Genomic DNA, 25,567 nt, shown 5'->3' with positions numbered 1-25,567 from the left:
GGAAAACTCAAAAGAAGATTAATCAGAGACTCGGGTCTGTATGGACACTCGAATTTCAAAACCTTCTAATTCACCTTATGATATTATTTTTTTTATCATATTGGTCGAGCAAACTTTTGCAAGATTTTACAAAATTTTATGAATTTCCACATGACAAAGACTATTTAGCATGAAGCTTGACAAATGGATATAAATTAACAAAAATAATAAGATTAGATTTATTATACTAAAATTGTGATGAGATACATTAATTATCTTTTGTTCCTCCCTGTCATCAATTAGTCATTCATTCATCTCTATACCAACTTCCATGGCATTAGAAAAGGAAAAATGGTGTAACGAGATTTTTTTCATATATCCACCCATCTCAAATCATAGAGATGATCATTGGATCTTTATCCTCTCAGGTTCCTGTCCAATACAGTTTGTCTAGTTCCTCTTACAGGGGATGGAAATGATGACCTTACCCCTTGCCTGAATACACTGCCTGGGTGGAGTCCACTCCCCCTTTTATTAGAGGTACTAGGAAACTGTACCGAGCAGAGAACCTGAGGATAATTTTCCGATGATCACCTAGTAAAGAAATCTACAAGTGACCTACCCATGGAACCTTCTCCCATAAAAGCTTTGTTATTTGTGATTAGTTGTTGTAGTAGTGGTAGTAGTGAACTATTGGTCCATCAATTTTGTTCATTAATGGTTGTGTTTAGGGATGTAAATGGATATTCGTAAATTCATATTTGATCCGCATTCGTATCCGTTTAGGAGAATCTGAATCCGTCCGAAACTAATCGGATACGAATATGATAATCCTCCTAGCCGACCGATTATTATCCGATTCGTTTAGCAGCCCAATGGTAATACAATATCTAAAATATAACTCAGTGTTTGTCTATCCTTTTAAGTTACCTTATTGGATTTTGTTATCTTATTTTTATAAATTTATAAGTTAAGATAATGTGATTCTTATTCTAGATTTGCTATTGGTTTATATATATTGTTTTATGCAATGTGATACATGGAATTACATATCTATTAAAAAATCAAAAGTTAAAAACGTAAGAGAATAAAAGACTAAGAAGAGTAGAAGAAAGGGTAGTTACTGAACTCTCAAGTCTCAACCCTAACCCTCATCATAAAAACGGTAAATATGTCAACGGATAGTCAAAAAATTGTATTCGATCCGTATTCATATCCATTCAGGAGAACCTGTATTCAAAAAATTACTATCCGAAAATTATCCGAATTCGTCCGAAAATCGATAAGATATTATCCAAATCCGTCCGAATATAATCGGATACGAATATGATAATGCCACTATCCGACCGAATTCGATCCGTTTACATCCCTTGTGTTTTGCTAAACTGGATCAATACATTCAAAAGCAAGTAATTAATTATCATGCTCTTGGCCCAAAAATAGTTGGACATGTGGAAGCCACAAACTAGTCAACTAAAGGAGATCTATTTAAATATTTTTTTTTAAGGAAAAAAAAAAAAAAACTCCATTCCTCAATTTTAGATTAATGACTAACCGCAAATGACATCTTTAATTACGTGCCCTCCATTCTCTTTAGGCTTTAGGTGATGTAAAGCATCGAATTAAACAAATATGCTTAAATAACACGCAACTAATAATGCACTAGAATAAGACCATCAATCATTTCTCATTAGATCGGCAGTTCTCAACCGGACCTTGTTTTGATCACAAGAATTTTGATACCTTATTCAAATGTTTTTATATGAATGGGTTATACATAATGCACCAGTCATTGTGTGGGTTATTTGATAGATACTAATTGGGTGATCTCCTTAATGGGTTTATAGGTTTTAGTTAATCGTCTTATTGTGTAAAGTATTGTATGGGCCTATTAGTAATCGTGTCTTATTATGTGTGAGGCTCATTTGCTTTTGTTTCGGGGTTTTGGTCCATACTCGCCATCTATATAAATGTAGCAATTCCCATTAGTTGCCATCATGGACAAGTTACATAGAGAAGAGAGCATCAGAGGAGTTCTTCGACAATTAATATGGATCTGGATGTGTTTCCTAATCTAATCTCTTCTTATTATTATTCAATTATTATTGTGTTTATTGATCCGTCATATTGATCCTGTGGAATAAACCCATAAAAAAAATTGCAAATATACCTCAAGGATAAATGACATAAAACTTTCTATATCTTTAAAAAACATTGGTGTTTTTGAATGTTCCAGAAGTAGTCACAGGGGTTCAACAATTGGAATTGGAATTGGATTTGGATTTGGATTGGCTAAGCCTAATCCCCATTTCAACATATCCACACATGCTAGATTGCTAGAATTTAGGCCAATTCGGACAAATTCCGATCAATTTCTAGCTGATTCCAACCTTCCTTATGAATGTATAGGTATAGGTATGTAAATAAATGGATTGAATACAAATCGAATACGGATCTAATGTGATCGGATCCAAATATCTTTTGACGAATATAAATGCCCCTGAATGGATACAAATGTGAATCGAAATCGAATTTTCGACTCTCTATTTACAACCCAACTTATCAAAAAAATACTTTCTTCACTCTTCAGATAAAGTAATAAGAATAAATTGCAAAAGAAAATTCTAAATGTTTCCCAGTAGGCAGCTAAATTGTCTTGTGTCAATGACTTGGAAACAGCATTTGGTTCAAAGGTTTGAACAAAGAAATGGCCACCAAGATTTTCACATTGGAGTTGATTATGAACTTATACAAGTTTGGTCAAAATCTGGTAAAGAGTTTGAATATTAATCTAAAGATGTGATTGATCAACAAGGTGAGGACAACCACGTATGTTAGTGCCACTTCTTTTCTTCCTTTTTTTTTTTTTTTCTCTTTCTTCTTGGTTATTGAATTCCAGCCATGATAGGTGGACCACATGATCTAATGATTATTAAAATCAATAAAAATAAAATAAAATAATAAAGAGGTCTTTTGATTATTAAGAGGGCCAAGTTTTATTAAAAATATAGACTTAGAGTCCCTTTCAACTTGCTTTATCCACACCAAACGGAATCTCAATTTCCAAGAGAGAGAGAGAGAGAGATTCATGACCAAGTCATTAAATTAGAAAGGGAGAGGTTGGTGGACTTGGTAGTTTTACCAAGTCTCATAAGACAGGCGGCATGTTTGCCACTTGGCAATTGGTTAACTGGTAGTAATTTTGCTACTATGACCAGGGGAGGATGTAAATATCATCCTTTCTATGCTAAAGCAGCACATGGAAAAAGCTGGAAAGCTTGCAACTTTTTTAAAACTAGATTCTTTTTCAACCCTTAAAGTGGAGAAATTACTTTTTAAGGAATTTGCTTCGTCTTTGACTGCTCTATTTAACATAAATGTATGTCATACCATGACAATCATACGATAATGGGAGAAGGAAGTACATGATTTCAGGGTTATTTCCCAATCACACAATGATACATTTTATCTCATCAAAACTGATATTATTTCTCTTTCAATATTAACAATGAGGATCCCCTTGTATATGTGCCAAAATGTATCCTCGTCTTGTCTCCCCTAGCATAGCTTGACATGTAAAATATTAATATAAATCTCACCATGGATTACCATGGTTGGAAAACTAGGTTTTGATTCGAGTGATGAGAAAAGAAAAATATTGGTCAGGAGTCATGAAGACTCCTCCAAGTTTAAGATATGACTAAATCAAGTTCGAGTTAGTCTAAGTTTTTACTGATTCGATATTTTCACCCAAGTCATGTAAAACTCATCGAGTATTTATATATTTTCAATTGAGTCATATATACTCATAAACTATAAGTTTGATCTACAAGTAAACGAAAACCTAGAATTTTTGTTTGTTGTCTCCAATATTAGTTTTTTTTTTGTCTTTTATTACTGTGAAGCAAGTCTCAGTCCCTCCTCAGTTGGAGATAGAGAAGAAGGAAGATATTTACAAAAAATAAAAATATGACTCGTCCAACTCACCAGGTTCTACAAAGGCAAATTGACTCGAAGTACCTAATTTCCAACTATGTTGATCCTTCTCCCTACGTTTGTTTAGCAGGTAAAAAGGGGTAAGAAATGATATCTTATGCACCCCACCTGTAATGGGGTGAAGGAAATAAAACAAAATTTTTATTTTTTATTTTTTATGGTAAATCATTTAATGCCCTGTAAATGTAAATGTAGGACCAATTAAGCACTTTTCCATCTCTTCTCTTAAGTCCTATAAAAAATAATGGGACTTAAGAAAAGGCTGAGTGAGAAAATTTTTGTACCATGTAAGTTGGCAAAACCTAACAAAGTCATTAATGGACCAAATGTTATCTCCTTATTTTCCTGATCTATGTAAAAATACCAAGTGGGTCTTTCGAAATTTTATAAAAAACATGTCTATTGTCCCACCATTTTTGTTCCAAACACAACCTAAGATAATTCTAATATTTTTAAAAAGTGAGAATTTTGTATTACTAGAAAAAGTGTAGATTTTGCTAGCTTCCTACGCATAGGATCTCACTTGTTGAATCATTGAGATCCATCACTCTTGTATGGATATGGATTCTATAACTGAATAATAAGAGGGTGCTTGCTTTAAAGGCACGTCCAGCTATAGCATTCCACTTTAAAGTGTGTGCACTCATTTTGAATGCTAGCTAGCCAGGTGTTCAATTAAGTGGTCCAACTATATATGTATACATACATGAAGGACAATAAACCTAATACTGCTCTCTTATCCTGATTGCATTTTATTTTAGATCATTCCAATTTCAGTTTCTGTTATTTATGTACTTCTTTCCTTCAAGCACTTTTAGCATTGTATTTCGTGCTCATTGAAAGTCCTTGAAGCAATCAAGGAAAAGAACAATTTGCATTCTCTTGATAGATGTTAGATTGGCATTTTTATTGATCACATCCTTTGAGCTCTGTTGGTTCTGACATGCCTCGCACTCAACCACAGTACGTGATTGAAATTGTCGCCAACATAGGCACATGCTTTTGCATGTGATTTTGCACTGTATGTTGCAAATTAATTTTAGGGAGAGGGTTCTCTGAGAAAGCGGCATAAAAAAAAATACGCATCAATAAAGTGTGACAAAACCACATCATACATGGAAGGGCAACGAGATCATTTCATGTGAGAAGAGAAATAGACACATAGGTGCAAATGTACCTTGCCCCACTGGTTTAGAGAACCTTTTCTTTAATTTTATTGAAAAATAGTATATTTTTTACTTCTTTTTTTTTTTTTTTTTTTTTTCGTAAAGAGAACAAAATGCTTTTGCACATGATATAGGAATGGCAAACAAAATTTAGTCAAAATTATTTGTTTTTTTATACAATAATAATTGAGAATAATAATAAAATAAAACTAAGAACCACATTTGAAACAAATGGTATATTTCCACAATAAATAGCAATTCTGTAAATATTGAAACAACAATATTAGGGAAACAGCATTACGTGGCATTTGAAAAAAAAAAATGGACATGTGAGAAGTTAACATATAAATACTTTTGAAGCAATCATAACCTCAAAAAATAGTTTCTTTCTACATTAATGGTATTTTGGTAAATGTCAATATGGGTTAAACATTTCAAATACAATGACATGATTGGTTAGTGTAACAAATTTTATTTTAGGATTTGCATTTAAGAAATATATTGGTAAAGGTCAATCATCATTAATAGTGGGACATATAAGGAATAACTTGTAAATGTAAGGTTAATTTAAAATAAAACGTACTTTTTTATTATATTTTGGCTTACAGAAGAGCCATTAATTAGTTGAACCACCAAAATACGGACGAAAAAGAGTCAAATAAATAGTGGTTCATTATAGAGTTGAGGTAGGTCTCAAGATTTCACATATGGTGATTGAGGGTTTTTCTTCTTCTTCTTTGTTTTTTTTTTTTTTTTTTTTTTGGTTGGGGTATTAGGACCCATATCAGGGACCAATTGGAGGCAAATAAGGACCCACAAGGGGCCAGCAAGTGAGAAGGGGGTTTGCTGGCCTGCACTTGTTACAAGAAATATGGGGAAAGGAGGGTCTAAATTTTCAACCTTCCTTGGATTTATGCTAGACTCAATAAGACTCAATTGTTTAGCTCGCTAGAAGCTCATCCCGAGCAAGGTTCGTAATTCAAGGTATCAGACTCGAGATTGGTCATGGCTGATATCGATTCGAATTGGTCAAAATCGGTTTGGATTGATGAAAAATATTAATAAAATACAAAAATTTGGTACGGATAAGTAAAAAATAAAAAAGGTCAAAGCCCATATTGGTAAAGCTGTAAATGGATAACCTAAAATCCAAATTCGATCTGCATCCGTACCCATTTAGGAACATTCGTATTTGTTTAGAGATATCCAAGAAAAAAATCTGAGTACTCTGCTGAAAATCCGTTCGAAAAAAAAATTTCGAGTACTTAATAATAAAAATTTAAGTAAATAATGATTTTGAGGATTTTTGAAGATTCAACAGGTTTTAGAACATGAGGAAAAGTGAATCATGATCTAAGAGATATGGATTGAGAGTGAATTGTATCGGCTAGGGGGAGGAAGGTACAGGATACACAAGGCAGAGATGTAAAAGGATGGTCGACAATCCGAATTTGATCTGCACCCGACTCAATCCGAATACGTTTAAAGGTATCCGTATTCAGCCATGGAATATTCGAATCCGATCACAAATGATTCCATATCCGTGTTGAATTCGATCCGTTTACATGCCTACTGATATCGATAAAAAAAACCCATAAAAATAAAAATGAAAAGTACTGGATTGTATCGGCCGACCAGGGAACGATCCAAAAATACCTTGTCAGATTAATCATGGCCGATACCAATCTAATTCGGACAATATCAGCGGATCCAATCCAAGATTAAGAACCATGATCCTTCACACACATTTGAATTGAAATATCATTTTATAAAAGTTTTTTTTTTTTTTTTTTTGTTTTGTTTTGATAAACAAAACTTTACTCTTTTTGTTTTTTTTACTGATAACGTATAATCGTGTAATATACATGAGTTCTAAATTACAAGCTTCATGAAATCTTGATATAAAGCAACATTGGCAACAAAGAAAACCTTTATGAAATGATATGATATGAGAGGGAGAGAGAGAGACAGAGTCTGTGTGTGTGTGTGTAATGGGTCATTAAATTAAAATATGTAAGGGGTAGTGGAATAACAGTAAATGGTGGTACATCCATGGTATGGTGGGTGTCTGAGGCTCTGAGAATGGCAACTGCCAAGTCTTTGCTTCTTCTTTAGAAACCAACAAAAAACAAAGTACTGTCGTTGCCTTCCTTCTTTCGATTCAGATTTCAGGGTAGTGCTACTCTGCTACTGCTAGGCCAGCCAGCCCTGAGTACCAGTTATTTAGTAAACCCAAAATGACTACATTTCATTTCACCCCAAAAAAAGTACTGACTGCCTACTACCGTAGGACAGAACCCTATCCCAATTGTGGGTCCTGAGACTCTTCACTAGCTTTAAGAGCCCTGGTCCCCCACTCCCAGCCCCTAGGACAACATAATTAATACCATTCATAGTCATTGCTAATCATTTTTTAATTAAACTAGATTATCAAAATTAAAAAAATGTGGTCCATATCATAACTCCATATATCTACATTTATATAATATATATTACTGGACTTTGTGGTCCTTAAATTAAGCCTTCTTGCAACTTCCAAATACAACGGATGAAGACCCAACTGCTCTCTTCTGTTGTTTTGTTTGATTTGCTTCTTCTATTATTGGTTCCTCTACTCCTCTCTCTTCCTCTCTCGTAAGTGTTCCTGTGGTTTAGGGGAATCCAACTTGATTCTCCTGATTGGTCGATGCATCATTTACTGAGTTTGCCCTGTTCTCTCATACAAAGGGTGGTTGGGAGAGAAAAAGAAAAAGAAAAAAAGAGAGTCAATCTCGTATTATATGGGAGATGGTTAGGCATGCCGCTAGCTTTCAGTAAGCTAGCAGCATGCACCATTCACCGAACTAGACACATGAAGGTAAGGGGTCTTTTTCAAAGGGGAAGGAGAGAGGATGACACATGCTAGGTGCTCTAACGGCACTTTTTCATATATATAGGGTTGAATATGCTACCAGCTTTCGATAAGCTAGCTTAACACGGGAGGGCAAGGAGGTCTTTTCTAAAAAGAGAGGAGAGAAGATGATACATGCTGGGCACCCTCGTAGTGTCAGCATGACCCCTACACTCAGATACAAACGGATGCGAAATGACCACTCCACCACTCCTCCCTTTTAGAGGAAATAAATTATTATTTGTTTATTATAAAAATATGATATTTACAAATATAAACTAAACATAGTATGATAATATATTAACTTTCTGCATAATAGATGCTTTCGATAATGTAGAAAACCAAAAAAAAAATAATGTAGAAAAGTATCAAGCAATGGGGAATTTTTGGGCTTGGATAAGAAGGTAGTTTTAGCCCATCGATCTACAACCCATGCCAAACCCAGCCCATTTCATAGTCCAGCAACTAGCAAGTGGTGTGGTGCGTCCTGCTAAGAGCTTGTTTATGAATTGGGCCCAATTGGGCCTAACCTGTCGATTGACACACAAATCCTTAATCCTATTAGGTCTGGTTCGACATAAAACTATCTCTAAATAGTGATTAAGTACTCCATAAGCTGGTCTAACCAAATGGGATTGGGCCAGAAAACAACCCGGGAAGGGGTTAGCCAGCTGGGTTGCCCGGTTCAATGAACCGATACCCTTTTGGTCTAACCTACGCTTCCTAGTAGTGAGTTTTCATTGACATGGCTAGCTAGCATGCTTAAGAGGATTCTAAATGTTTAGCTAATCCTATTGCACAAACAATTTGAAAAGAAGATAACCAATTTCATACAATCATGATAATGGGTATTAGGCTAGTAGCATTGATAAGAGAGTACACTGTAAGAGACTGTGTTTGGCCTAGAATGACTCATTTTGCCACTAATTATGTAGTAGTACCTAGTAGCCTTCAAGCACTTGATCGCCCCTCCAAGACAAAGGCAGATTTGATGAAGATATTTGCATCTGATAGGTGGATTAGTAGTTCCTATGCAAAGATGGAAGCTTGAAAGAAAATACATGATCATGTCTGAGGTAGTTTAGTTTTGGGATAACGTAAAGTAACTTTGCTTCATATTGAAGCAGCTCCAAAGACAAAAAATAGTATATTAAAATAGGGAAATAGAACACTACCCAGGCGCGTGTTGAGTGCTGCCCTTGCACCCAGACATAGGGGTGTGCAAAATGACCGCTGTATTCCATGGATTTTTCGACTTTCCATGGATGCATGGCGGTCATTTCACACACCCCTGTGTCTGGGGATAGGGGCAGCGCACCGCACTCGCCCAGATAGTGTTCCTTCTCCCATCAAAATACTAGAGAAGAGGTGGGATGAGTAGTTTCTACGTGACATCCATGCATTAGGTAAGATGTTTTCTCTAGCTAGAAGTATATTATTAGGGAAAAAGAATGTTGCCTGCGTGCAGCCTATACCCAGACACAACACCCTTGAAAATGACCACTCTGCCTCCTTACAAAAATGAAAATCACCTTGATTAATTCATCTCATTGGTACAATTTCAGCTTAAAATAAGTAAAGAAATAAGAAAACAATAATCTTTTGTGTTCCTCTGTCACATGGACTAATCTGTGTAATGCCATGTAGTAAATAGTGAAACACTATACTTCACCAGGCATAATGAAAGGGAAGAAAACCCAAATTATAATAAGGTGAATTATTACTACACAAAGGCTTGTTATTTTTACAAAGGGAAGGAGTTTGTTGCCAACATAGCCCCAATGCTAAGGCCGATGGGAATGCAGGCATGGGTTTCCAAAGGGAGGGACAAGGTGGTTATTTTACTACCTCATGTGTGAGGGCGCAGGGGGGTGCCATTGGGCAATATTTATTTTTCATTTTTCAAATATCACAAATCATCTATTTTATCATATAAACAAATAATATATCTATTCCGACCGTTGGATGGTGAGGACATGATATGTATTAACCACGTGTAAAATTTCAAAATCTATTTCAATCAAATATCCCACATCTTATACATATCCTTTCATATATACCACGACTATAAATATTATTATACACCCTCTCAACTTTTAGTGGAAATAGAAAATTTATATTTAAAAAAAAGAAAAAAGAAAAAAGAAAAAGAATGCTGTCCCATAATTACGTTGATAACTACCTGAAAGAAAATCTTTATACCCCATGAATCAATCCGTTCTATTTCTAATCTCGGTTTCAAATTTCACCAGTCTCCACCACTCATGACTTGACAGTTGGCACCTTCAGAAAAGTTCAGATGTTAAAAACGAAAGGCTCGACCGCTCGACTCGTTCGAGACTCGAGACTCTACTTGGAAGTTGGAAACTCTCTCTCCTTGTTCTCTTCACGCACCCGCCATTAAAGCACAGAGAAGAGCTTCAAAAAATGCTAACAACTGATGCAGAATTCAATCTCAGGGTAAGATCTCCAAAACCTTAACAATGCCGTTGAATTTTCAAAACTTTGTTTCACTATTATGGTTACTTCCTAAATAACGTATCGGAAATCGTGCAGGCCTCTACGCAGCCCGGATTTGGCATCGGGTGAGTCTTTCTTTTTTATTTTCTGGGCTTTCTGCTGTGTGTTTTTTTTATCCTAGGGTTCTGATTTGTATTGCAGGGAGTACACATTTGCTGATGCTGGGAACTTGGATCATTGTGCCAAATATCTGAACCAGACATTGGTTACATTTGGTTTCCCAGCGTCTCTTGATCTATTTGCTACTGATCCGGTGAGTTTAGTGATCTGTTTACTTTTTCATGTGACTATTCCGTCTCTCCTCTACTGTGTTGTTTTGATAGATTTGTGTTGTTTTGTATGTTAGGTTTCTATTGCGCGTACCTGCAATTGCATTTACTCTCTGCTTCAACAAAGACAACGAGATATTGAATTTAGGGAGTCCTCGAACGAACAGAGACAAAGGTGAAAGCCATTCTAGTCTTTGCTTCCCAAGCAAAATCTGATTTTTCTACGGTTTGAACTGTTGCTGTAGTTTTTTTTGTCAGTTGAGTCTTTTTTCAAGCTTTTCTTGAATTTGAATCTCTCTCTCTCTCTCTTCTCTGATTTTTGAAACCTAAAGATTTTCTACTTCCACAGTTCCACTTGTGAAGGATGTCCATATGTGAACAGTCTTGCTACTGCATGATATCTTGAATCATATTTGCCTTGCTGACTTTTACTGCAATCTTTTTATATAGGTTACTATCTGACATATCAAGGTTAGAGGCCAAAGTTGAGAGGCTTGAAGTGCAGTTAGCAGCCAAAGATCGGGAGTTGGCTACGCTCGCACGAAATGTGAGAAATTAAATTTTAGAGTCAATTATTAGTTTCAGTCATAGTTGTTAAGGTGTAGCCTAGACTTTCAAGCTCTTTCTTGTGTCCAAAGTGACAACATGCCTTGTTGACACTTCACGAGTTTACATTGATTTGTGTTTACTTTATTTTTCGATGAATGTGCTTATATGATATCCTTACTTTGTTATATGTTGGTTTTCTCATATTAGGTCATTACTAGCATAATTATACCATATAGCATTGATTGGGCTTCTATGTTGCATATAAACATAATTATGTAAATTATCAGTGCTACATTGCATATAGTCATATACTGCACTCTTAGACAACACCTAGACGAGCGCCTTGTTGGCTAGGCGCCCCTCCAATACCTTGGGTCGCCTAGTCGCCATGACAACTATGGTTGCAGTATTACTATCTTGTCTTGTGCTTCTCTCCAATTGTGTTTTATATGACCAGGAAGCAAAGGCCACTGCAGCTTTTAAGGCTCAAATAGAAAAACTGCAGCAGGAACGAGATGAATTTCAAAGAATGGTTATCGGTAATCAGGTTAGGAACTAAACATGCTTTGTTCCTCCCCCCCTCTTGTTGCTGCAACTCTTCTGCTTGCAGCATTGACATGAATGTGTCCTGAGTCCTGATGTATACTAACATTGATCATTGATACTTCTAAAGCAAGTGCGAACTCAACAAATTCATGAAATGAAGAAAAAGGAAAAGGAGTACATAAAGTTGCAAGTATGATTCTCTCCTTTTTTATTCACAATTTTTTTTGAGAGACGTTTTATTTATGTTTTAACTGATAGGATTCATGCAATTAGATCATGAAGTTAAAGAGATAGCATGCACTGCATTCCTTACAACACATTCTGCTTTGCAGGAGAGGTTGAACCAAGTTTTGATGGAGAAAAAGAAGGAATCCAGGTCTGGCATGGAGATAATGAATTTACTCCAGGTATTCATTGGTCAATTAGTAGTAGAATGGATGTATTGTAAAGTTTGGGGTACCCGATTGCATTCGTAACTCTGTTGATGATATCTATTACAGAAGGAAGGGCGACAACGTGGGACGTGGAATGGGAAGAAGGCAGACAACGACTTCTATAAGATGATTGTATGAAAGATGGCTATGCAAAATTTTTTTTTAAAAGCTTTGATTAATTAAGGAGTGGTCCTTAATGTGATTCACTGGCATTCTGTGAGCTGAAATTAGATTTCTGTGTAGAAGTAGAGTGCACCCTTGGTGTTTAGACTTTAGTACCTGTTAAGGGTGGTTATCTGGGTGTCCCAAATCTTCAAGGTCACCAAATTGATTAAATCTGTATTTCTAGTGTTGCCATACAGTCACATTATCTGTGCAACTGACAGGTGGATGCATATGAGGTGAAGAAGCAAGAACTAATGGCAGAAAATGCGGACTTGAGGGCCTTACTACGTTCAATGCAGGTATTATGTGAACCTCTTTTCTGTTATTCAATATTTTATAGCAATATGTCTTCCAACGGTCCAACGGAAGAATGCTTAAACAACTGTTACAAGCAGCAGAGTAACATCAAACTGGACTGTTGCTTTACACATACAGGGTTTCTCTTAGGCCCCGTTTGTTTGACGGATAAAAAGGGGTGGGAAACTTGTGAGGGTGGGTCCCACATGTTGCGGGTTGGGTTGACAAGGAAAGGAAAGGAAAGGAAAGGAAATAATGGAATATGCATTTTGTAGTGGGGTGGGATTTAGTGGGAGAGAGAGGAAATGGATATGGCCATATGGGCTGGGATTCCATGGGAAAGAGAGGAAATAGGAAGAGGAGAGAGATAGACTCAAAAGTAACTTTTCCATGAATAGTGCCAAAGGACTTTGAAACTAAATGGGGTGGGAAAAAGAGGGGTACCACCTCACCAGACAAGAATAAATGCATTTAATGAGCTTGTCTGGAAGTTTCCCACCCCTTGTAACCAAACTGTCACATTTGTGGTAATTTGTGGGAAACAAGTACAAGTTTCCCACCCCTTTTTTCCTTTTCCACTTTTCTCCGTCAAACAAACAGGGTCTTATGATCTCGAGAACATGGAAAAGGTTTGTAGTCACATGAACCATCTTTGTTAAGAGCATAGTTTATAATCTCGTTTCGATAGGCCATTTCGGCTTGACCGAAATATCTGAGATACCTAGATTTGAGCGAAATTTTACCGAAAACTTGTCCTTTTTGTTCGATGTTTTGGTTGGCCGTTTCGGTGGGTTTTAGGCCAAATTAAGGCCTGATACTTCTTGGAAATCCTATTTTAGGCTATATAAACATGTGTAAATGTTCATATTGCAAACATAGTCCCCCAAAGTGGTGTTTTGGATTTGCACCCTTGATTGGCAGTATACAGTCGAATCCTAATGTATACTTACACATTGCCTGAGTACTAGAAGATATTATAAGCAAGTTAAACAAGTAAATCATACAAACATAGAGTCAATGAGTCATAGAATTAAGTACATAATTTGGATGTCAATACACTTTCCTAATACAAGTGTTTACCATAGTTCAAGAACTTGTCTTGAGTACAGGTTTCAACTTGGCCAAAAGTGAGTTGGGTCGAGATCTCCCATAGTTCAAGAACTCGTCTCGAGTACAGGTTTCGACCTGACCAAAAAACCGAGATCTCGACGAGTTGGGGTTTTTATTTTTCTTATTTTTTTAGAACTCGATGGCTGGTTTCGGTGGGTTCTAGACCTAGTTTGGTCATGAAAGTTGGTATATAGCCTATTTTGAGTCATTTAAACACAATGGCACTAGCAGATTTTGAAAAAATAAAGTCCAAATAGGGGTTTCACTTAGTAGGAAACCAGAACAGACACTTATGCCAGAAGCCAGGATATAAATAAGGACAAATACTTATAGCTTTGTTTTGAAAGCTTTCCAACAAGTCCAAGATTGCTTAAATCTGATTTAAATTGAAGGAGTTATGTACTAGTCAAACTTAATTTGGTGTGTGTGAATGTTGTCAAAATCGCTCTGAAAGATAATATTTTTTTGGACATCAAAACAAATGAATATTTTACCGCACTTTTGGTTTTTAGCAATGTTTAACTATATTAAGATTTATGAAATTTTTAGATTTGAGAAAAACCCCAACATTAAAAAGTTGAAAATTGCACTTACCGTCGAAAATCCAGTTTTTGTTCTTGAACTGGGGGGTTGACTTTTTTTCCTTTTGGAATTTTATTTTTTAACTATTTTTATTGGATTCAAATAAGGGGTATTTGCTTATTTATGAATAATATCTTAAGTAAATGAAATATAAATACAAAAGTGTATGTATACCAAGGTTTGCATAAATAAGGTGTTTGTCTTGGTTTCTGGCATAAATAAGTGTTTGTATACCAAAATTCCCACCAAGATGACCAAAACCACCGAGATCTCGCCTCTCGGTCGAAATCTGGCACTCATATATTGGTGTTTGGGTCAAGATCTTGACCGAGATGGGTTAAAAAGAGATTTTGCCCTTTATCTCGTCTCGAGGTCTTGAAAAAGAAAGATATTTGCGAGATCTTGTGAGTTTTAGTGCCATGGTGTCTACTAATAATAATTTATAGTGGTTTGATTCCAAGAGTTTACATCCACTCCTCTCAATACTTGAGAGAATTCCACTAGATATTTTCTTTCAGTACAGTAGGTGGGAAATAACACCTTTACAGAATGTTGTCATTAGGACAAGAGAATCCTTTACAAAAGAATCTTTTAAGGATAGGAGGATTCGTGTATAAAATCTTTTAGGGATAATAGTATCCGAGCAATCACCTAAGTTCAGTCTAGGTGGATGCACATTTAGTTTAATCAAGAGTTCTACCAACTCTTAGATCAACACTAAGATTGAATGTAAACAAATATGTAAGGAATGGTGTTACCTATGTGGAGAATACTCCCTGTGCAAAATGACGTGAGATTGAGTGTATACACATGACGAATGCTAGCTCAAGGCTTCTTTGATGAGAAGATTCAAATGCTACAATGCAAGCCTTTAATGGTTGAGTTGTTTAAAAAATTGGATTTTATAATGACGACGCTCAACTCAAAAGTTGATAACAAAAGGACAAAGAACCTTTAATAAATGCTCTCCAATGAGTAGTATTGAATACCTCAAAAGTTGTATAAAGTTTGTCCTTTAGCGGCCTATTTATAGCAAAAAAGTGTGAGCAATTTGAATCTCCAACGGTCAAATAACAGTCATATTTTGGGTCTACCGATCGATCTGTTAAGGAACCGGCTAGACCGATAAAAAACAGCCATTTGAAAAAAATAGCCGTTGGACAACAAGCTTAATACCGGCTGGACTTTCTCCGACCGGTTGCCAACCCTGTGGAGCCGGTTAGAACTAGTGGCTTCTGCCACTAGCCGGTCAACCCAATTTTTCTCTTTTTGATTGGGTCTTTGGGGCTTTTACACTAATGGTCTTTTCAAGAGTCTTTGGTCATTACCTAGGGTCTATCTAAGTCTATGTTCGTATAAGTACGCAAGTATGCAATGCAAGTGTGTGCAAGTGTTCTAAAACAATTTAGCTGTACACGAGCATCTTTGAAGCTGTCTTCAGTTTTCGAGTTTATCTTGACTTCGATCTTCTATCTTGTCTTTTGCCTTGGCTTGACTTCAATTTTGTATCTTGTCTTGAAGCCTTCAAAACAAAGCTTTCTAACAAGCCCAAGATTGCTTAATTCTGATTTATAATGATGGAGTTATGTACTGGTCAAACTTAATTTGGTGTGTCCGAATGCTGTCAAAACCGCTCTGAATGAAAATATTTTTTTGGACATAAAAACAAATGAATATTTTACCGTATTTTTGGTTTTTAGCAATGTTTTGCCATATTAAGATTTATGGAATTTTTAGATTTGAGAAAAAACCCAGCATTAAAAAGTTGAAAATTGCACCTATCGCCGAAAATCCAATTTTTTTCCTTGAACTGGGGGGGGGTTATCTTTTTTTCCTTTTGGAATTTGATTTTTTAACTATTTTTATTAGATTCAAATAGGGGGGTATTTGCTTATTTATGAATAATATCTTAAGTAAATACTTAAATGATATTAAGCATAAATAAGTGTTTGTCCTATGTCTGTCCTGGTTTCTGGCATAAATAAGTGTCTGTCCTAGTTCCCACTAATTGAAACTCCTATTTGGACTTTGTTTTTGCAAAATTTGATAGTGCCATTGTGTTTAAATGGCCTCAAATAGGTTGAGTATCAGGTTTCAGGCCCAAACTAGGTCTAAAACCCACCGAAACCAGGTTTCGAGTTGGAAATGCATCGACTCGACCGAGATCTCGAGATATCTCTAGTCAACTCGGTTTTCCAAGGGGTCGAGTTCTGAGTTTTAGTTCTATGATTGATGTAGGAGAGTACCAGAGACTAGTGGGGAAACTGATCTATCTCTCTCTAAATTGCCCAAATATCACCTGTGTAGTTGGGGTGCTGACTGCTGAGTCAAGTTATGCATGCCCCTAAGAGTGGGCACTTGGATGATGTATATCACATCCTTAGGTACTTGAAGTCCACCCCAAGAAGAAGAGCTATTATCTACCAGGAACCATTTGAGGATAGAAGGGTACACTGATGTTGATTAGGTTAGTTCAGTTTCTGAGAGACGGTCTACATCAGGCTATTGCACATTTGTGGGTGGTAACTTGGTTACATGGATGACAAAGTTGCTATAAGTATAGCCCTACAATCCCGTACAACATGATCGGACAAAGCATATTGAGGGGGACCGGCATTTCTTAACTGAGACCCTCCTTTTTTTCTCTATTCCATAGTTGTCAAGGCGTTAAAGCTCTTTCTTGGGTCCCAGGCAATTGCGCGTTGTAGACACTTCACGATTTTACGCTGATTTATGTTTATTGCTTTGTTTTTCAATGAATATGATTATATTATATCCTATACCCGAATTGATTTTCTCATATTAGGTCATTACTTGCATTGATATGGTTCTATGTTGCGTATATGCATAATTATATAAAATTATCATGGTTATATTACATATAGTCATGTATTGCACGCCTAGGGCATTTAGGCAACGATTAGGTGGGCTCCTTTTTGCCTAGATGCCCCTCTAATGCCTTGGGTTGTCTAGTTGCCTTGACAACTATGCTTCTACCTTGCGTAGGAACTGTTTTTACAGTTTTGGTATTGTTACAAATCCTAAATGTGAAAACATTTACGTTAACTGTTGGTTATTGGCCTTATTAGGGTGTCAATGGGGGGCAGGTTCACCTATATTGTGCCTGACCCTCTTATAATATTAATCAATCTGATCCCACCCCACCCCCTGAATCATGTGTGGGATCACCACATTTGCCATGGTATTCAGGTTGGGGGGTGGTCTAAGGCAGGACCCAGGGTTTTCAAATACCACTCATGGTACTATTTCTATAAGGGTCACTGTGTATACTAATTACTAAGTTACTTGTCAATAGGGTGTGGGTAGGTAGGGCACTTGTCTAACTCTTCCCATAGCAATCTCTACTCCTGATGCTGGTTGGTGCAGCACCCATATTCATAGAAGGTGTGAGGCTTACAAAGCACTCCTAGTGTGATTCAAATAGAATCTGTCGTACATCTACCTATCAGTTTTCTTCTTCTCTATTTGTCTTCAATTTTTTAACTTATTGATTGCTACAATAGCTGTTGATTCACCATTAAAACCCTAGATTCCATAACCCAAAATTCAGCACTGTTACATACTTCTATATCAGCCAGTCTAAAATATATCCAAACATTGGTCACTTCTGAAAAGCCATCGAAATTATTCTTGTGTAAATCGACCATCATATTTTCCCTTGTCTCTTGATACCCATAGCCTTTCTACATCAATTCCTATGTTACTTGAATTCCCTTACCCGTAGCCTAGCTCTAATCTCTAAAATTTGAAACAAACTCTCCTCTATTTGAGAATTTTGGAGCTATCTGATTTAGCCCTTTCTAAAATAGAAGTTCTGCATCGTTTTTTTTGTTAGAGTTTAGCTTCAGCTTTTTCTACTATACGTGGCAGAACTCTAGGCTCTAAATTTCGGTTTCGAGGTTGGTTTCGACCCTGGCCAAAACCGAGTTTTCCCAGGTTTCGACCGAGACCTGGTATTTTTTGGGCAAAACTCGACATGTTATGGGTAGGTCAAAACTGATTGAAACTACTGAAACTAGTCGAAACTACCGAAACTTGTCAAAATTGGTTGAAACTACCAAAATGTGCGAAACCAGGTCGAAAGTGATCGAATCTTGGTATGAGTCAGTATTGACTCAAGGTTTCGTCTCAGTTTCTGTCAAAACTGAGCTTAAGAACTATGGCAGAACTTGTAGAGAACCTTAAGGGCAAAGTTATCCAGGATGGCTTATCACGATAAGCTTCTCAGAACAGCCCTAATATCTACTACATGGCAGATTGAATGGGGCTCATTTTTTGTAACATGTGGACCCACTCCCTATCTCTCAAATTTCGGTCCAAGCTTGGTTTGCCAAGTGGCAAAATAAAGCTCTGGAAATCTTGGGACTGTGAGAGGGTGCATGTATATACCAACGGCTGAAAAATATGAGGACGTGTGGACATACATGAGTGGGTATTTTATTGAATTTGAGTATTAAATTTTACATGTGGCTAATAAGGAAAATAAAAATTCCAATGATCTGTTGGCCAAAACCAACTGCCCATGTGGCTCAAAAAGGTGGGCTGTCCTGAGAAGCTTATCAAGATGGATCCTCTGAATGGACTTCTGCAAAAAATTATTGGTTGCCTGAGAGATGGATTAGTTTTAAAGATTTTGAAGATGTTGGGTGTTATGTGCTGTCTACTGCATAACAGGAATTAGAAAAGTTGTTATCTCCCAGGATCTTGAGATTCCAGTTTTCTGGTGAGGAACAATCTGAAGGATAGAAAAATAAGTAGGATAAGTTTGCTATAAATGGAGATTAAGTAGGATCTAGCCTTTGGGATTTTGTGACGAAATGTATTGCTTGTTTGCACAACACAGCATCAGGTTTGGGCGTTGGATAGGGGCTTGGATGGTGTTGTGGCCTTACTGAGTGTTTAACATGCTTCAGCATAATGTTGGCACAATTGTTCAAACAAACGGTTTTCAGTGTGAAGGTGCAGCGCTCATTCTGGGCTCCTCATATATGTTTTTTTCGATTAATTTTGGCTTATGTTATTATATCATGTTGAAATTATATGTTATGTAGGTTAGTCATTTACATATTTGTCAGTCTGTTAGACAATACTGATGTAAGCACTGACTTGACCTTGGCATAGTCTTATAAGACCTACCCCAGGTGAAGAGATGCTCCTTTATAGTGTTCTTTTTGAGCTTTTTTTGTAATTCAATACTTTATGTTCTCATATTTTGTTTTTAGATATATTTTCATATTCATTAACACTTGTAAAATTATGATAATGATTCTGACTTGACATCTTGAATGGGCTTTTTGGATTTGACTATTTCGTTGTTCTCAACAGATGGATATGCGTGACTTTTTAAATGCTCCAAATGGGTTATCCAAGCAAACTTTGGCTATCAATGAAAGATCTGATGCAGATCCCCCAGAGTCTCCATTGGGTGGTAGGACGGTATGGCAAATTCCTTAATGATTTCAATGGGTTGTTTCTCAGTGTTAGATATGACTCTGAGGCTTCCTTTGATTGCAGGATGTCTTTGACCTGCCTTTTCACATGGCTAGAGATCAAATAGAAGTGAGTCTGCGAACTAAGATGGCTTCTATAAAGGTGACTACACTTTCATTTACGTATTACCCCTCCCTAGTTTATATATTTGCGATTGCAACTTCCTGTTGTTTGCATATTCATGGTTACAACTCCTACCCATCCAGTAGTTGTATGTCTTTTATATAGAAGATTTAATTATCTATCTTCAATTGTGAAGGAGCGCATGATTCAACTGCAAGATGCACAAAAAGAAGCAGAGGTTATTTCTGAAGCGACTGAGAGGGAGCTTGAGCTTGAAGCTCAACTTGTTGAAGCAAGAAGCATCATCCAGGAACAGGTAATAAGCAGCTTGAATTGCAATTTTTGCTTTATTTTTTATTTCTAATTTAGGTCACAGGAATTGTCATTGGATATGCTACATATAATTTGTTTTTCTTTTTGATAAATACTATAGTATATTCTATCATTATATTGCTTGTCATCATTCTGAATTGTGCTCTTATCATTCTCATCCTACCAAGCTCCACCTACTTTTAACTATGGTAAAGAGAATTCTAAACTCAAGTCTCAGGATGTCTTGATGTTTGCAAGATTCATTGCCCTCAAGCATGGAAAAAGAACTCGGTGAGATCTCGCTAAAAACTCGTTTTTTTGATATGGCGAGACGAGATTATGGGCGATACTAAATGATTACAATATCTCGGTGAGATCTCAATTCAATTAAGCATCTGGCCCTGTATAAATAATGCACATCTCGATCGAGACCAGTTAACAACTCACTACTCTCGCTGGTCTCGGCAGTGAACACACCCCCACCCAAATTGCATGGTTTTGCTCCCGTTTTCCACTGGAAATTCATCGGATTGCGCGGAGAAGCTGCATCCAACCCAGCCATACATGCCGATGGTATTTGAACAGCCCGGTGGCAGTAGTAGTGGATCGATCCCATCGCAACCGCCTCTTCCATACCCTGGGATAGGGTACCTTCGGTTAGTTGATGACAACACTTATATGACTCGTGTAGAAGACTACGTGCGTTCTTTAGCAGCACTATGACATGGGAATCCTATGTGGCACATTCAGAGGCTTAGATGTCGCGGCAAAATGGCTTAGCATTATAGATGTATATGTTAAGATTGATGTATTTTATATTTTTAAATATCTTTTGATTGCTTTCTATTACTAAATTATGTGTAGAATATGGCCTATTAGTACATCGTAGCCTACCAAACTAGGGTCAGAAGTCAAACTCCTTTTTTGGACTTTGATTTTGGACAATTGGATAGTGCCATTGTGTTTAAATGGCCCAAAACAGGCTGTATACCAATTTTCATGACCAAACTTGGTCAAAAACCCACCGAAACCAGCTACCGAGTTAAAAAAAAAAATGCACCAACTTGCCAAGATCTCAGCCCAACTCGGTTTTCTGACTGGGTGACACTAGTACCGAATCTGAGTTCTCGAACCATGCCCTCAAATACCCAAAAAAAAAAGAGTATTTTTTGAGTCATGGTATAGCAACCTCACTTTATTGTTTCAATAATGCATAGATTGATTTTGGCTGTGTACATTATGACCCTCCAGACCCCACAGTGGCGGGAGCCTCGTGCACTGGGTACGCCCTTTTATTGAGTCTAAGTTTGGCCTGGATCTGAGTAATTGTTTGTAAGTCTAACAAATTTGGTAGCAGCATGTGTCAACCAGTTACTTAATATGGTTTGGTTAGAGTTGGTGATTACTGATTTTAAGGCCAAGTCGACCTGAATCAAACCTGTTTGATCTCTTGCCTTTGTCTGCCATTGCCGGTCATTTTTGGTCAAACTTGTCAGCCAGATTTGGAAATGCCTGAAGAAAAACTTGGTTGTAAAAGACATGGCGCTGACTTGGCTGCTTTTTGCACAGGCGTCCAACAAGTAGGTACTGAATGACCATATTTCGATAGTCTATCCTAAGTGCATTTTCTTTATTGAGGAGAAGAAAAGTGAGATTGAAGAAACTGGAACTTGGCATATGTCCTACACCCATTTTTCTGGCTTATTTAAGAGGTTTGTCTTATTACAGCTTTGGATCAACAGTCAACAGGGATATTGTAGCTCATATTCTCCTTTCAGATTAACTATTTGCTAGAGATTTGTAGCTCTATATTTCTGTTATTGTTCGAGATCTTGTAGTGAATATTCTTGCATCAGTTGGCCTAAGTTCCATGCTAATGCCATGAGTGTACTTGTTGAGCAAACCCATTTCAAGTGGAGTTATTGCACACAATGTCACAATTGTAGATTTTACTTCCTCTTTTTAATAGCATATGCACTCTAATCCCCATAAAACTTCAAATTTGTTTCTTTTGAAGAAGGGGGTGTGTGATTATGTAGAGCCCCATAATCCAATTCTTCCCATATAGAGGAATAGCTTTCTCCTGTGTAGCTATACTGGGTAGAGTTCCAGTGCAAGCAAACGTCATTTAAACTATTTTCAGTGAAAGCATTTTTCTTTTTTGAGGGGGGTGGGTGGAGGGAGGGTGTTTGAGTGAGTGATGGGTAAGATCAATTGAAGTAAGATTTTTTTTTCTATGTCCAGGCATCTATAATGTCCAAACATCTTGCAAATTCTGAGAGGCCTAGGTACTTCTACAAATTTGTTTATTACCTTTTCCTTTAATTATTTTTGTTATTCACATATATACTTAAACACTTTTATGTATTTGTGCAGGAGAATGAGTGGACTCTTGGATTCTGACAGGGAATCACTTCTCTCGTCACCAGCTGAGGTCAGTACTTTCTCCCTATATGAGCTTGGATTTTAGAAAATGAATTTTTTTGGGGGAGTTTCAAAATGAGAGCAGTTTCTTGAAAACCAGCCAGACAGACCAGGATATGTTCTCATATCGGTTCCCTTATTGAACTCAAGCACCATGAGAACATGGTTCAAAAACTCGTCTCGAACAGCCATCTCGACCAGGTCGAGTTTTCCGAGTTCTCGAGATCTCGCCGAGACTGTATTTATTTTTTTTGTTTCGGAACTACGTTTCGGTGGGCTAATGACCACAATTGGCTCTGAAACTTTAAGGAAAGCTTTTTTTAGTCTTAATAAACATATTTAAAGCTTCAAATTGAAAAAAAAAAAAACACCCAATTTGATGTTTTGGATTTGCTCCCTTGGTTGGCAGTAAAAGCCGAACCCTTAATGTAATATTGTCTATTCTACACATTGTTTGAATGATATGAGACATAATTGGCAAGTAAAACTAGTAAATTATGCAATAATGGATGAAGACACATAATATTAAAACAAGTTAAAGACTTAAAAGTTTCTACTACAGTACTACAAATTACAAGATACAGTGAAGTATTCACAATGCATATTACATAGACACCCAACCCAAGTACAATGAATGATACATAGTTCACAATGCATATTATATAGTCCCAAGTCCCAACAATACAATACTATGACTCTAGGAGTACTGAGGAGGTCGAGATTCTCAAAATATTTGAAATCTCGGTCGAGTTTTTCGAAACATTGCATTTTTTAATTTTGCATGCTATCTCGTCTCGACCAGGTCGAGTTTTCCGAGATCTCGGCGAGTTTTAGAACTATGCCTGAGAGTCAGAGAGAACCACTTGACGATCCGGCTGTTTGGCCTACAATCAAACCATTCGGTTTGGGTTACATCACAGTCCTACTCTATGGCTTGATTGGGAATATTTCTCAAAGAAAAAATCTTTTGAGTTCTTGATTAATGGGCTATTAACTTTCAGTTTAACTGATGGGTTATTAATGAGCTCCTCATTAATAGACATTCATATTTCCGAAAGTTTAAAAGCTTTCCTTAATTTAATAGACTACAAATTTACTAGTTTCAAAATTTTGAAAACTCAACCTTCTTTGTATGAAATTAAATCTATATTGAATCAGAATTGGTGAATGATTTAGAATCAATTAACAATTATTAGTTGTCATTCCAATATTACAATGTAACTATAAATTAGTTGTCCATATTCCATGATTAAGCATGTAGCATGTAATGTGTATGCTGGCATCATTGGGGTTAACCTAGACTGAATCAACAGTCAAACTAGGTTGAACCAACGCAATGCCTTTTTCAGTCCTGTATGCTGGTAAGGTTTTGAAACACTGAAATGACTGGTTGGGAGTTGGAAGCTAAGAAAAATCTTACTTAGAAATGAGTGTTGGTAGCTTTAGGTTGATGTAATAAAATTCCTGACATGAATATAATGTGTAAAACTGCTGTGGGGTTCATCTCACCACCCGGACTGCAGGTTGATTCATTCACTGGGCGGGTGGAATGTTTACCATGGGCTAAAGATTTTGAACTCTTAGTTTTAGGTCAGTCAGCAGTTTAACTGCCCTTGTTGACTGGGTTTAACTGGCTGTTTAAATGGTTTATCTGATCTTTAGAAATGTTTGTGCTTTCGATTGAGTGGGTAATTCTTATCCTTGGGGAAACAGACATATCTCACCCATTAGACTGATTTCGCTGAAACATTCATAAATTTCGATAACTTGACCATCTTTCAACCACTGGAAAAAGAGAAATATTTTGCTAATTTTGACAGATGTAGCTTGACATTTCAAATAATGAGCCTGGGTACAGATTATGCCATTTACATCCTGTTCCATGGTCATATGGTCCCCCGACTGGCTTTTCCAGTCCAAATTGAGTTTTAAAACCATCAATTGTGGTAGGTTTTACTTGTTTAATCATTTTTACTACATTTATCAGAGTAAGTCAGAAAGATGTTTTCTTCGTTATTCTTTTATTCATTCCTGTTGTTCTATTACAACTAAAGCCCCAACTCATTGATATTTGATCTCCACCATGGTTGAGAAGTCAAATAGAGAAACTTGGCTTGGCTCACTTAAAAATTCTTCTGGAATTCTTGAAAGTTCAAATGGGCCAGATTTGATTGCTCAGTTGTGTGGTTGGACATTGCTTTGTTCCTGTGTTTGGGAATCCATTCATAAGTTCATATGTTTTACACTGACTTTGTTCAATCTATGGTTGTCAGGGGGTATAATAGACATCAAATCTGCAAAAGATTTCTTCAAGCCGTTGCTTTGGATGGTCTGCCCTGTTCTGTTCCTGAAAAGCAGATAAGCATGTAAAATTTGTGAAGTTACTACAATCAGAGTATCAACAATTATAAATTAGTTTGGATCATTGTAGAGAGCTGTTGTAGAAGCTGTAATTGTAATCCAGAATGTTCTTTGTCAATTCTCAAATGCTTTTTGCAAAATTTGTTGTTTCTAGAGTGCATTTTTACTCATCCAGTCCCCCTCCACCTTCCGTTTCTCTTCCATTTGCCAACAAGTGCATTACTACTAGAGGATTTTGATTACACTGTTTGAAGTATTTGGTATCCCTGGATTTGTTATGACAGTCTGGATCACCGACTATGTATCTAGCATGATCTCTCTGATATGCAGTGAGATATTTGCTTGACTCTCTCCCTCCTCCCCCCCTTTCCCCCTCCCTGCCTTCATCTATAT

At 36.7% G+C, this 25,567-nt stretch overlaps 1 protein-coding gene across 2 annotated transcripts; it reads left to right on the top strand.

Moving 5' to 3' along the window:
* The first annotated feature begins 10,388 nt into the window (after positions 1-10,388).
* Positions 10,389-25,320, top strand: LOC122669943 (afadin- and alpha-actinin-binding protein-like). Of its 2 annotated transcripts, XM_043866860.1 has the most exons (16): positions 10,389-10,491; positions 10,588-10,616; positions 10,693-10,804; positions 10,898-10,995; positions 11,271-11,367; positions 11,827-11,916; positions 12,043-12,105; positions 12,248-12,322; positions 12,416-12,481; positions 12,736-12,813; positions 19,850-19,960; positions 20,039-20,116; positions 20,274-20,393; positions 22,634-22,677; positions 22,766-22,823; positions 25,087-25,320. In XM_043866860.1, the coding sequence occupies exons 1-16, from the start codon at positions 10,459-10,461 to the stop codon at positions 25,093-25,095; spliced, it is 1,161 nt and encodes a 386-aa protein (XP_043722795.1). In that variant the 5' UTR covers positions 10,389-10,458; the 3' UTR covers positions 25,096-25,320. The 2 variants fall into 2 exon arrangements, with proteins under 2 accessions (XP_043722795.1, XP_043722794.1); XM_043866859.1 differs by lacking the exon at positions 25,087-25,320 and having other exon boundaries at positions 22,766-22,866.
* The last annotated feature ends 247 nt before the right edge of the window (positions 25,321-25,567 follow it).

Source organism: Telopea speciosissima, chromosome 7 (assembly GCF_018873765.1).
Source record: "Telopea speciosissima isolate NSW1024214 ecotype Mountain lineage chromosome 7, Tspe_v1, whole genome shotgun sequence".
In the NCBI taxonomy this organism is placed as follows: domain Eukaryota; kingdom Viridiplantae; phylum Streptophyta; class Magnoliopsida; order Proteales; family Proteaceae; genus Telopea; species Telopea speciosissima.
The sequence above is the reverse complement of the archived record's forward strand: the minus strand, read 5'-3'. Positions and strand labels throughout refer to the sequence as shown.